At 72.0% G+C, this 12202-nt stretch overlaps 1 protein-coding gene across 4 annotated transcripts in view; it reads right to left on the bottom strand.

The window, feature by feature from the left end:
- BAIAP2 (BAR/IMD domain containing adaptor protein 2) overlaps positions 1-11710 on the bottom strand; it is a 40504-nt gene extending 28794 nt beyond the window's left edge. For 3 of the 4 annotated variants that reach the window (XM_045836635.1, XM_045836632.1, XM_045836634.1), the window contains exons 1-2: positions 11548-11710; positions 8-83 (exon numbers count right to left, since the gene is read on the bottom strand). In XM_045836635.1, the coding sequence (XP_045692591.1) occupies positions 8-83; positions 11548-11601 (130 nt within the window). In that variant the 5' untranslated portion in view covers positions 11602-11710. Of the gene's footprint in view, positions 1-7; positions 84-458; positions 478-11547 lie in introns of those variants that run through there. The other variant, XM_045836636.1, reaches the window with a different exon arrangement.
- Positions 11711-12202: the final 492 nt, after the last annotated feature.

Genomic DNA, 12202 nt, shown 5'->3' with positions numbered 1-12202 from the left:
GCCTCACCTGCCAGGGCCTTCTCGTAGTTCTTCCCCATGGCGATGAAGTTCCGCAGGCTGGGGTTGAACTGCTCCATGATGGTCTGGGGAGAGCACAGACAGCGCGTCAGGGGCCGGGGGCCGACCGAGGGGGCCAAACTTGGGGCCCGCGCCTCCCCCACCCCCGGGGCCACAGCCAGGGGTCCTGAGTCTGAGCCTCGCCCTTGAACGCCCTCGGGCCGACCGCCCTTTCCCACCTCTGTCCTGGGGCCGAGGCTGAGGCCAGAGCCCGGAGTGGCGGGCCCTGTGGCCGGCACGGGCGGGGGCACGAGGACCGCAGCGCGAGGAGACACTCTGACGCACGCGGCTGCCGAGGGGCCGGGCTGAGTCAGCCGAGGGAGGCCCTCCCGCCAGCCGCACGCAGGTGCTCCGCGCCCCCCCACCCCCCAACCACAGGCTTCCCCCAACACGTCAATTACCCGGCACGGCTCCGACGGGCGCCCCACAGCCGGCCGCGCAGACGCCAGGCTCCCGGCACGTCTGCCGGTGGGCCGGCGTCTCCCTGCCAGCGTCAGCGCTTCTCCGACTGCAGAAATTAGATTTCCACGCGGAGGCCAAATAAACGTTTTAATTACGAGGCACAGACACAGGCGCACACACAGTGAGCGCCAACACGGGCTGGCTCTCCCGGGGATCTGCGCCGGCTGCCGGCAGCCAGCCCCGCCGGCGGGACGCGGGGGGACTTCCCAAGACGACCGTCGAGGCCGCGTCCCGTCCTCGGGCCCCTGGCCGGGGGGGAGGCCGGGGCGAGACGCTGGGCGGGGAGCCGCCAGGCCCTGGGCAGACCGGGGAGACCCCAGACTCCGTCCTGGCCCCCAGCCTGGCCCCGCTGCTGGCGCTGAGCCGGAGCACCGGCCCGCAGACACAGGGAAGCACGGCAGGACCTGGCTCCGGAGCACCCACTCGCCGGGCCCAGCCTCCACCCGCCCGCTGAGTCCAGCCAGAGGCGTCGGCAGGGGGGGCACCAACACACCCACGGCCATGGCGGGTGAGGACCCACGTCTGAGCTGCCCCCCGACTGTGTACGGCTGGGCCCCAGGCTTCCTGAGGGGGTGCCCACGGGGCCCCACACCACGTTGGGGGGGGGACCTGGGAAGGGAGCTCTCGGCTTAGTCTGCAGGGTGGGGGCGCCTGCCGTGTGATCCCGGGGCTGACGGGGGCAACAGCAGGGACCTGACGTCCCGTCCCCACGGGGCTGCCGGCTCCCCAGGGGCAGGGGAGGGAGCGCCCGGCCGCGGTGTGAGAGGAGGGGCCTGAGCCCGTCCTGGGGGCTGGACACTCGGGCAGGAGGGGGCCGAGGCCCCAGGCCTTGTGGTCATGGGCCAGGTGGTGTGACCGCGTTTCAGGGTTCCTTCCGGCCGTGGGGTCCACGCTGCAGCTGAGCCCCAGGCCCGGGCAGGGGCACCTGCTGGAGTGGCTCAGGGAAGTGAGAGGTGAAGGTGGGGGCTGGGGGCCCTCGCCCTGAGCACCACGGACGACGCTCGGGGCTGGTGGGACATGCGGGAGGGGCAGGATGCCGGCGACTGCTTGGGGACCGGACTCTGCAGTGGGGAACCTGGGGTCTGGACGTGTCGGGGCTAAGGAGCGGGGACCCGGGGCAGGGATGTCACAGAATGGGGGCGGGGGGGCGTCTGTCCAGGAGGACTCTGAGCCCCGGGAGGGGGCCCGGCCCTCGGGGCTCCCGGCCTCCCACTCCGGCAGCCGCACGCACCTGCCCGGGCAGCGAGTCTGGGGGCCGGCCCACAGCTGGCATCCGGGTGTCATGCCCACGTGCACGCGAGTGCGTGTGCAGGCGTGTGCGTGCCCATGTGCGGCCTGCGCACAGGGCTTCCACACCGCCCTCCCCGGGCCCGTTCACAGAAGGGGCCCCACGAACCTCGCCCCCCTATGGACACGCCAGGGCGGCACTGGCGTTTGCTTGGTACCTCACTCCCGCAGCTCGGGCGCTGGGTGCACAGCAAATGTGGGAGCAGGTGGGCGGGCCAGGCACGGCCTCCTCCCGCTGAAAAGGGGGTCACACTGGTGCCAAGCTCTCCCCTGGAGGCTGATGCCCCGGGGTGCCCCTCCTTCCAGGCGGAAGGTCAGTTCTCCCTCCTGGTTCGGAGTGGGGACGCCCCAGCCCTGGCTGGAAGGGTGGGCCCCCGTCACAAAGACGGTCACCCCCCACCCTGGGAGTTCCTGGGCCCCCCTTGCCCTCTCCGAGTCCCAGTCCCTAGCTGTTCCAGAGTTCGTGCTGACACACTCAGACCTGCTGGGCTAGGCCACCCACAGCCTCAGCTGGGCCCGCACCACCCTGGGGGGCCTCGGTGGGTGAGCACCGTCCACCCTGCCCCCCCGCCCCCGCTCCCTGACCCAGGCCCTGCGGCCGCCCGCACGGCAGGGCAGGACCACCACGAGCTCTCCCGCCGGCAGCGGGAGGGCTCCAGGGCTCCGTCACTACAATGATAAACTTTCTCGGAAGCGAAGAAGCAAGTGTATCCTTTCTGTTGTTGCTAACTCACTCAAGGACACCTCTCTGAGAGCGAGAGGAAAAGAGACAAAGAGAAACATCGATGTAACAGAAACAGAAACACGATAGGCTGCCTCCTGTACTCCCCCGCCCGCCAGGGCACTGAACCCGCCACCTTGTGGCACAATGTTCCCACCAGCGGAGCCACTGGCCGCGGCTGTTGCGGCTCTGCCCTGGGGGGACGGCTGGGGGCGGACCCACCCTCCTGGGGGAGCTGTGGGCGGTCAGGCCCCTGCGCAGGGGTAGGGGCGCCTCTGCAGTGCAGACGCCGGCCAGTGGGCAGACGCCCACAGCAGCTGGGCCGGGGGGACGCCCACGCCAGGCCGGCCCCGAGAGGAGCAGCCTCTGCCCGGGCCCCACCGGGCCACAGCCGGCCGGCGTCCTTGGGCTGCGGGTGCCCGGGGCCCCGTCAGACTCGGGGTCCTGGAAAACCACGGGGCGCACAGCGTTCATCGCGCAGCCCAGACGCCCGACCCCGTGCGACCCTGCTGTGGGAGCTCCCACGGCCGGGCCCGCCCTGAGCAGGGCACAGCCTCCCAGCCGTTGCCAGGTCGCTCCACGCTGTCCCAGGCCGGCTCCCGGGTGCCAGGCCGGCGCTGGGCACCGCGGGGGCTCCCACACACCCCACAGAGCACACACGCTGCGGACGGTCCGGCGAAGAGACGTCCCGAGTCCAGGGGTGGTCAGATGGGTCAGTCGCCCTCTCGCTGGATGTCACAAAGAGGGGTGTCCCTGCTGCCCCCGGAGTCCCAGGGGTCCAGACCCGGGACCCAGCCGTGGGCGACGGGCAGGGGCCGCCAGGAGGGGCTGAGCCAGGGCCCAGGTGGCCTCCCTGCCCGGCCCCTGCCCGGGTGGTGGCAGCCATTTTTATTTTCTCGGGCCGAGGCCTGGGCCGGGACCGTGGGGACAAAGGGCAGCGGGCACTCCGGCCAGCCAGGCTGCCCAGGCCTCGCTCCAGTGCCCGGGGCGGCCGGGGTCCGTGCACTCCTGCGCTCCGGCCCGGCGACGGCCCCTCCTGCGACTTCCTGGCCAGGCTGCCCGGACAAAGGGGCGGCTTCTCTGCGGACAGGACACAGGACAGCCGGAAGGGGAGGGCCACGCCTCCTGCCTCCAGCCACCCCCCCGCCCCCGCACTGGGAAAGCAGCGCTTGCCTCCCCTCTGCCCTGAATCCTCGTCCGATCAGTGTGGGTGTCACTGTCCCATTTCACAGAAGGACAAAGCGAGGGAGGTGGAGAGCCTGCCCGCCCGCACCCGTGTGAGCCACAGGCGGGCTGCCCGGGCCCCAGCACCGTCCCGACCAAGACTGGCGGGACCGGTGGCCCCAGGCCCCTCCACCTGCCTGGGCTCCCCAAGGAGCTGTGTCCCGGCCACAGTGGAACAGGGGTGAGGCTGGGCGGGCACCCTGCTCCCCTCCCCAGGAGGGTTGGTACCGGGTCACCCTGCCACTCAAGACCACAGTCTGGCCCTGTCATATCTGCCCGCCCAGGACACCTGACCCCCAGCCGCCAGGGGCCCTGATGCCCAGCTGCCCCCGACCACCGCACCCTCGGCTGTGACTCCGCAGGAGAAGCGGGCGCCAGCCTCCCTCGGTGTCACCGTCCATCTGGACACTGCTGGAGGGCGGCAGCCCCCTCCTCACCACAGGCCCCAGCCGGCTGGTGCTCTGGGTAGAGAGCAGTCTGTCCCCGTCTAAAACCTGGAACGTCTGTCCTGGGGACCATTTTTAAAGAAATAAAGCCAACTGCAGGATGCAGTGAATACTAGGAGGGCTGCCTGGAGGAAGCAGACCTTGAGCTGGATTTCATTTGGGTGAGTCAAGGACCAACCAGGAGGGCTGGCAGTGCTTCAACAGCGGCAGGCCGCCCCCCCGCCCGCCCCCGTTCTCCACGAGATTCCCCCACGGACCACAGGCCCCCTCCCCAGACCACAAGTCCCCTTGGGCCACAAGGACCCCCCACCCTGCACACGCGGGCCCAGTGTGCCAGCCTCCGCAGCAAAGCACCTCGCAGCAGGCCCAGGACCGCCGGGGAGCGGGAGGGCTGGGGTCGAGGGAGGCAGAGTGGGGGCCTGGAGGGAGCGAGGCGCCAGGGCCACTCTGGGGCCAGGGGCCACTCGAGAAACACTGTGATCTCAGCCGCCTCAGCTTCCTAAGAAGTGGCGACGTCACGTCAATAAAGGGACAAATCGTATCTCTGCCACAGCGCCCCGAGCGACTCGAGGGGCCCAGTGGCCCCCCGTCGGGGGGCTGACAGGCGGCACCCTCTCCCATCACCGCGCCAGCCCCCAGTTGGCCCTGGGCTTGCCAGGGGCCCACGCAAAGACGTGAGCCGCCTGTGCTCCCGGGGGCTCCGGTGCCCCCCACCCCCCTTCCGGGGGCAGGAACCACCCCGACCCCTCTCCCAGGGCCTGCAGACCCCCAGGTGGCCAAGGTCTGCCCCTCCTGAGTGAGGTCCTGGGGGCAGGGAAGCCCCCAGCCAGCCCTGGGGAGGGGGGCGGGGCCTGTCCGCCAGGTGCCGCCCCCACGGGGACCGGACACGCCCGTCAGACCAGCAGCCAGAGCAGCGGGCCGGCCCTGCTGGCTTCGCGGCTTCCTTCCTGCCCAGGAGGCATCTCCCGCCCGTCCCGCTCGCTCAGTGGCCAGGGCCCCCGAGGGACTGCGGGCCCGGGCCACAAGCTCGCCCCCGGCCGCTCAGACCCGCCCCGGGGACGCGTGGGTCCCGCTCACGCCGTCTGTGGCCGGTGCCCGCCAGGGCCCTGGCTCCGGCAGGCTGCGGGTGCGTGCAGCCACCCCGAGAAGGCTCTCTGATTGACTCAGGGTCCCCCATGGGCCCAGGGCCCACGCTCAGTGCTGCTGGGACAGACGGCACCCAGAGGAGCACCACACGTCATGGTGGGGGCAACAGTGTTGGGGACCAAACTTGTCCCCCAAACTTCCACAGGGGAAGGCCTGACCCTACTGCTCGGAAGGTGGCTGTTGTGGAAAGAGAGTCTTCACAGAGATCACCAAGTCAGGAGGAGGTCCCGAGGGTGTCCTTACGAGGAGACACCGAGGGGGACAGCCCTGGGAGGACACGGGGGGTGGGGGCAGCGGCTGCCAGCGAGGAGGGAGGCCTCCAGGCTGGGACACAGGCGTCGCTGCCCGGTGACCAGAGCTGGCCGAGACCCGGGGTCGCCGCTGCCTGCGACGCAGGGGCCTGGCCGCAGGTCCGCCCCCATCGCTGACGGCACAGCCAGGCCCGGTCCCTGCCGGACCAGCTGGCTGGAACATTCCACGGCCACTGACCCATGCGGGGCCCCGAGGTGGCCCTGCCTGAGTTTCACAGGTGCGGCTCCGCCGGGTGAGAGGCACCAGGCCCGCCCTGCCCGGCCACCCGCCCTGCTCCGCAGGCCGCCCCGCCCACCGGGTGCCCCGGCCAACGGCGGGGCCACGGCCTGGGCTTCCCCCGTGTGCTGCCCCCCTCCCGGCCCCAGAGAGCCCTCCGCTGTCACGGCCAACCACCGCGGACCTCAGACCGGGAAGCGCTCCGTCAGGCCCACCAGCCATGGAGGACACGGTGGCGCTGAGGCCGCAGCACTTGCCCGGAAGGGGCAGGACCCCGGGAGGAGCAGCAGGCCTGGCAGCCAGGGGCCGGGCTCGGCCCCGGTGACGGGCCGCTCCCCTCCTGCCGGGACCCCCAGGGCCCCTCGTGGACCCGGTTGAGGGATTCACGGGGCCCCACACACACAACCCAGCGCCCTGCCCGAGCAAGCCACCCAAAGTTAGTCTCGACGACTCACGGTGACCAGCAGACTGCACGGCCCAGGTGGCCCCCAGCTGCCATTCTGCGTCCCCCAGAGAAAAGCCAGAGCAACAGAGGGTGGGACAGTCAGGGCCAGGCATCGCCGCGCCGTCCCGCCCCTCCCGCACCGAGGACCCCTGTGGCCGGGCCGGACCGGAGCCCCCGAGGAAAGGTGTGTGCAGGTCCCTGCTGGGTCTGCAGCCTCCCCGGGGACAGGACAGGCCACCACTGGGGTGTCACCCCCCCCCGGACTGCACAGGACCCGCCTTCCGTGGGAGGGGACGGATGGTGCTGTACACGAGGCTCCTTCTTGCAGAATGTCCCTCAGGACAGAGGGGGTTGAGCGGCCCCACATGGGCTCAGGGGGGCCACCCATGGGGAGGGGCCCAGGTCCCTGTCACCCCGGGCAGCGGGACTCCCTCCCCAGCCCCACCCCGGCTGGGAGCAGCGAGGCCACCGCACCCCGGCAGCACTGGGCTCCTGCCCCAGGGCTGGGGGACACCCTCCCCCACCCCAACGTCAGCCTGTCCATCTCCGTCACGGCACAGACCCGTGTCTGTGTGTGTGTGTGGTCACCAGGCGGTTCCCCTCGGTGACTGTCCCCTGCGTGTCCCGGCAGGATCAAACCTGGACAGGACAGCCCCAAACCCCTTATCAACTAGGAAGAAAACGGGGTCCGGGCTGTGTGGTCCTCAGAACTCCTCCTCTGGCCCAGAAAAGGAGGCACCGGCATCAGACGCGGCAGAACCAGCGCCCGGGGCCTCGAAGCACAGCGGCCCGGGCCCCACAGGGCGCGGGGGCGGCACCGTGAGCCGGCGGCCGCGTGGAAGAGCCGGACTCTGGGTGCAGAGGACTTGCAGTCAGACCCTGCCCTTCCACTCCTGTGGACGCGACCCCCGGCTGCAGGCCCTGGCCGGGGCACCCTGCGAGGGCTGCCCCGTGAGTGCTGTGCCACACAGGTGAGGAGCAGCGCTCTGTCCCGACCGGCAGCCTCGTCACCCCCAGGGGCCCCCTGTCCCAGCGTCTCGGGGACGTGGTGGGGCCTCCCGGCACGCACGCACACAGCTCGTGCACGCTGGCCCCTGCGACCCGGCTGTGCCAGGCCTGGGCAGTCACTGGGGCGGGCAGGGGCGCCTGCGGGGACCGAACCACCCAGGCGTCGTGCGGCTGGGGGAGGGGGGGCACTCCTCGAGATGGGCGGGACCCTCCCGGCCCGCCCGTAGGCGCCCGAGGACCGACAGGACTTCCCAGGCAGGCGGAGGCTCTGAACGCCAGTCGGAGAAAGGACCCCCAGGCCCAGAGGCCACGCACTGCCCGCTGGGCGCCCACCGCAGGGCCCCCGCTGCCCTCGGGAGTCTGGAAGTCACCCCTTAGGGATGGCGCACAGTCTCCCATCAGGGCCTGCCTTCCCACCCCCAGCCCCACACTCTTTCCAGGACGCCACGTGAGCACGAGGGACGGGCAAGGCCAGCCTCACTTGCCACCCGCCTGGTCCTGCGGTGACATTCTTGGGCTCCAGGACCCAGGAACCCTGGCACGGCGCTGGACACCACTCTGACCCGGGGCCTGCAGTGCACACGGGTCAGTCCCAGGAGCCCCCGGCCACCCCAGCCCAGCACGTGTGCCCCAGGCAGGGCCCGGCGGGGCCCGGCCAGCACTCCATGGGGCCACTCGCCCACTGGGCACCCTGAGCCGCCCGTCACAGCCCCCAGCAAACACGGGGGCCTGCAGCAAGGACCCAGGTCCCTGGGGCCAGCGCTCCTGGGACCGCCGCGTGGCAGGGACGCCACTGCCGCAGCACGGGCCGTGGGGTGGGACGCGCAGTCAGTCCACGTGGGCACAGCAGGCCCCACCATCCTGTCAGGAGACGCCCCCCCAGTGGGGCCTCCCTGGCAACACCTCTGAAGCAGGACGGAGCACCACACGTACGTGCACACCCACGCACACCCACGCACTCCCACGTGCCTGCTCACGCACACGCACGGGCACAGACTGTGCACACACGCCCGCGAGCACAGCTCCCACCCGCGCACCCACGCACCCGGCGCTGGGACTCCTCCCCTCCTTCGCGGGCAGGCACGGGCCTGCTCCGCCCGGCAGGCGATTCCCTTGCCAAGGAAGTGCCTGTCAGAGGCCCGCCCCCACCGCCCCCACTGCCTCCACCACCTCCAGCCGGGCCTGTGGAGCTCTGACCGCCGTGCACGCCGGGCCGCTGACGGCTGCCAGCAGTGACACGTGGCTGCCCGGGCGTGGGCCTTGGGGGGGAGCGCCCGAGGTCAGCAGCAGCGGGCTTGGAGGCCCCACCCGGAGGGGGCGGTGGAGGGCGGCAGCAGTGGGCAGGGGCTGCTCGGCCGGGCCTGGCTCACAAAGGACAGCGGTGGGCTCTCACCTGCCCAGGCGGGCCCCCTCCTGCCAGCGCCGCTGGCCACCCCGGGACGCCCTCCCCCGCCGCACCGGAGGTGGTGAGCCCACCAACTCCCAGCCGCAGCGACCTGCGGGCACCCGCCACCCGCATGAGGGGCCGCACCGCGGCCAGGCCCACCTCCCCACAGAAGCTGCAGGGTAAGGACATGGCACTGAGAACAGCCGTCCTCCTCTGCTGTCCCCCGCTGTGTCCTCAGGACAGGCTGAGGCCTGTGGCTCCATGTTCCAGAGAACGTGCCGGAGCTGCCTCCTCCCGGGGCCTCGGGTCACTTGGGAGCCAGGCTCCTCCCGGGACACAGAACAGCCAGCATGGCGCCCACTCGACAGTCCCCTGCGGAACCCCTGGAAGATGAGCTCTGCTCCCGGGGAGCCCCTCTCCGGCACCTGGGGACACTGAGGGCCTCTCCCAACACGGCCGCAGTGGCGGCTTCATTCTGAGCCGTGGCTGACCACCCCGCACACGATGTCCCGGCCCCAGGCAATGGCCCGGGGCTGCCCGGGGCCGCGCCCGCGGCCTCCACGCTGTCCCCTGGTGAGTCTGAGGCCAGTTCTCAGGGGCGACCGGGAAGGCAGTGAGCTCCTGTCCCCTGTGCCTTCCACGAAATCCCCCGAGGACTCGGGTCCCAGGGGAACTGGGCCACAGGGAAAGAGGACAACGTCCTTGTTACAGGTCCTTCCAGGGAGAAAAGCCCAACCGTACAGTTTATTCTCGTGTTTCAGGCAGCAAGGCCAAGGCCGAGAGCCCCCGCTGCCCTCCTCTGCCAAGGCAAGCGCCTCTCAGAACTGCGGGCCACGAGATGCCAGCCCGAAGCACCCAGCCGGGCTGCAGCTCGGGTGCCACCGAGCGGGGCCACGTCCCGGCCTCTCTGCCGCAAGCCACCAGCTCAAGCACCGAGGCAGCGCCATCCCCGGACAGGACAGAGGACCTGCCCGACTGGCCCGGGGCCGCACACACAGGTGGCTCAGGCTGCGCCCCGGCTGTGCCTTTGTGGGGGCTGGTTTCTGCCAGGCCCGGGCGCCGAAGCTGCCCAACCTGTGTACCGGCTCTGCTGCTGGAGGACCTGGCGCTCCCCGGCGACCGCGCAGAGAGGCACCGAGGACCGGCAGGAGGAAGCGCAGCCCAGCCCAGCCGGTCCGTGGAGCAGAGCGGGGCCAGGGCACAGGAGTCGCCGGCCACCACACGGACACCGATGCCGGGGGACGTGCACCCCAGCCTCCCCGTCTGCGCTCAGAAGAGCTCCAGGTCCCTGCACACCCTGTCCTGACACCAGAGTTCCCGTCGGGCTCCAGACAAATCACGGCCACACCGGGAGCCGCTGGGCCGTGACTGCACGCCGCCGGCCGCGTGGCCCTGGCGTGCCTTCCACCGAGGACGCCCGTGGGCCCCTCGGAACTCTCGCCGGGACAGTTCCTGTTCCGAGGTCTCCGTGCAGAAGCCGGGAAACTAGGAAGCGCAGCCCCCGCCTGGCGGCACTCCTCCCCACCCCTGCAGGGGGAGCAGGTCGTAATGGAACTAGTGACTAACCACTGAATAAGCCTCCTCCCCTGACAGCGCTCGCCGAGCAGCGAGACCAGGAACGCGCGCTCGGGCACCCACCCGGCGCTCCGGCCCGCCGCGGCCCCCGACGCCGCCTGTTTACCAGCAGCTCCAACATGGCCTCAGGACTGACCCCGGCCACCCCCGCCGGGCCTCGGGGTCCTTCCAGGCGACCTCGCTGCAACTTCAGGAGCTCTCCGGGGGCTGCTGGGTGACAGTGCAGCCCGCCCTCCCGGCTCGCGCCGGAGACACAGGGTCGCCGGAAGCCTCCCTCCGCGTCCTGGGCCAGGGAGCGCGCAGCCGGCCTGGCGGGCCACCGGCCGAGAAGCCATGCTTTGCTTAACGCGGGTAGAAACTGTTGCTCGGCCGGCGCGCCGCAATCCCGCTCGGCCTCCGCGAGCCGGCCGCGGCCGCGTGAACACCCGCTGCCCGGCCCTCCCGGCCCACCACGTAACCTCCAGACACAGTTTCAAAACACGGCGCAGCTCCGTCAGAAGACGCGCGGACCGCCCGAGGCGAATCTCCCCGGCGGCGAGAAGGCGTCTGGAACTGCAGCGGGCCCGAGCCGCCCAACCCGCCCGGTCTGTTCGGCGGGGGGCGGGGGGGTTGCCCCGAGGAGGTGCACGCGGAAGACACAGGAGCCCCGGGGCCTGGTAACGGGGGCCCGAGGCGCTCCGCCGACGGGGAGGGCTGCCCAGGGGGGCTCCCCGGCCACTTCCCGAGGAAGGCGCGGACCCGGACTCGACTCCGCGCGCACACCAGCGCGAAGGCAGGCGCGCCAGCCTCCTACACAATTAGTCTCCTCTCCCCGCGGTTACATAAGACGATGGATTATCTGCTCGCCCATCCAACCTGCCCGCGCGACCTCCCACCTGGGCCACGGCCCCTCGTGCCCGGCACGGAGTTGGGCAAGCAGAGAGAGAAATAGCCTGTTGAGAAAAAGTGCCCGGAGGCCGGAGTCGCCGCGCCCGCGGGGCCACCGCTCCAACCGGGGCAGCGCGGCCGGCAGCCGCGGGCATCGCAGCCCTCGGCCCCCGACCGCCCCCGCCGCCCCGGGACCCGCGCCCCTCTCCACTCCGTCCCGGGCGCGACGAGGACGCGCGGGGGCAGCGCAGGCTGGCGAGACCGGGGGCGCCCGCGCACACCTGTGACCGGCGGAGGCCGGGTCCCCGCCGCCGCCGCCGCCGCGCCGAGAAGACCCCTGCGGGCCCGGAGCCGCCAGGCGGGGCCCGAGCGTGCGGGCGGGCGCGGGGCTCACCTTATAGACATTTTCCGTCAGCCGGTGCATCTCCTCCGAGCGCGACAGCGACATGGTGCTGGTCCGGCTGCACCACGGACCGAAGCGGGGGCGCAGGTAGCGGAGGCGGCGGTGGGGGCAGAAGAAGCCACCGAGAAGGTCGACAGGCTGCGCGCGGAACCCGACCAGGAGCGCGGCGTTCCTCCGGCCGCTACCTTTATAGGCGCGCAGGCCCCGCCCCCTGTAGGCTCCGCCCCAGAGCGCCCGCCCCCGCCGCGCCCCGATCGCCACCCCAGCAGCCCGCCCCCGCCCAGCCCGCCGCTGCTAGGCAACCTGCAGGCCCCGCCCCCGCGCTTTCCTTCCCATTGGTGGGCTCTGGAGGGGAGGAAAGGGGGCGGGAGAGGAGGGCGGGGCAGAGGAGGCCGGAGCAGGGCAGCGATTGGCCGGTGGCGCTGTCGATCGCAGAGGAAAAGGCGGAGGCGCGGCGCGGGCTGGGGCCCTGGGAACAGCCTGGGGGGGTCCTGGCGACAGCCGGGCTGGGGGCGGGGAGGTGGGGGCGGGGTGGCGCAGGAAGAAGTGAGCGGGAGGTGGGGGTGCGGGCGGCCGAGGCGCACGGGGGCGGCACTTCGCGGAGTGGCGAGTCGGGGCGGCCGGGCCTCCTCGAAGGCGCCGGGGT

Source organism: Phyllostomus hastatus, unplaced genomic scaffold (assembly GCF_019186645.2).
Source record: "Phyllostomus hastatus isolate PE091 unplaced genomic scaffold, TTU_PhHast_1.1 phas_contig_210, whole genome shotgun sequence".
Lineage (NCBI taxonomy): Eukaryota > Metazoa > Chordata > Mammalia > Chiroptera > Phyllostomidae > Phyllostomus > Phyllostomus hastatus.
The sequence above is the reverse complement of the archived record's forward strand: the minus strand, read 5'-3'. Positions and strand labels throughout refer to the sequence as shown.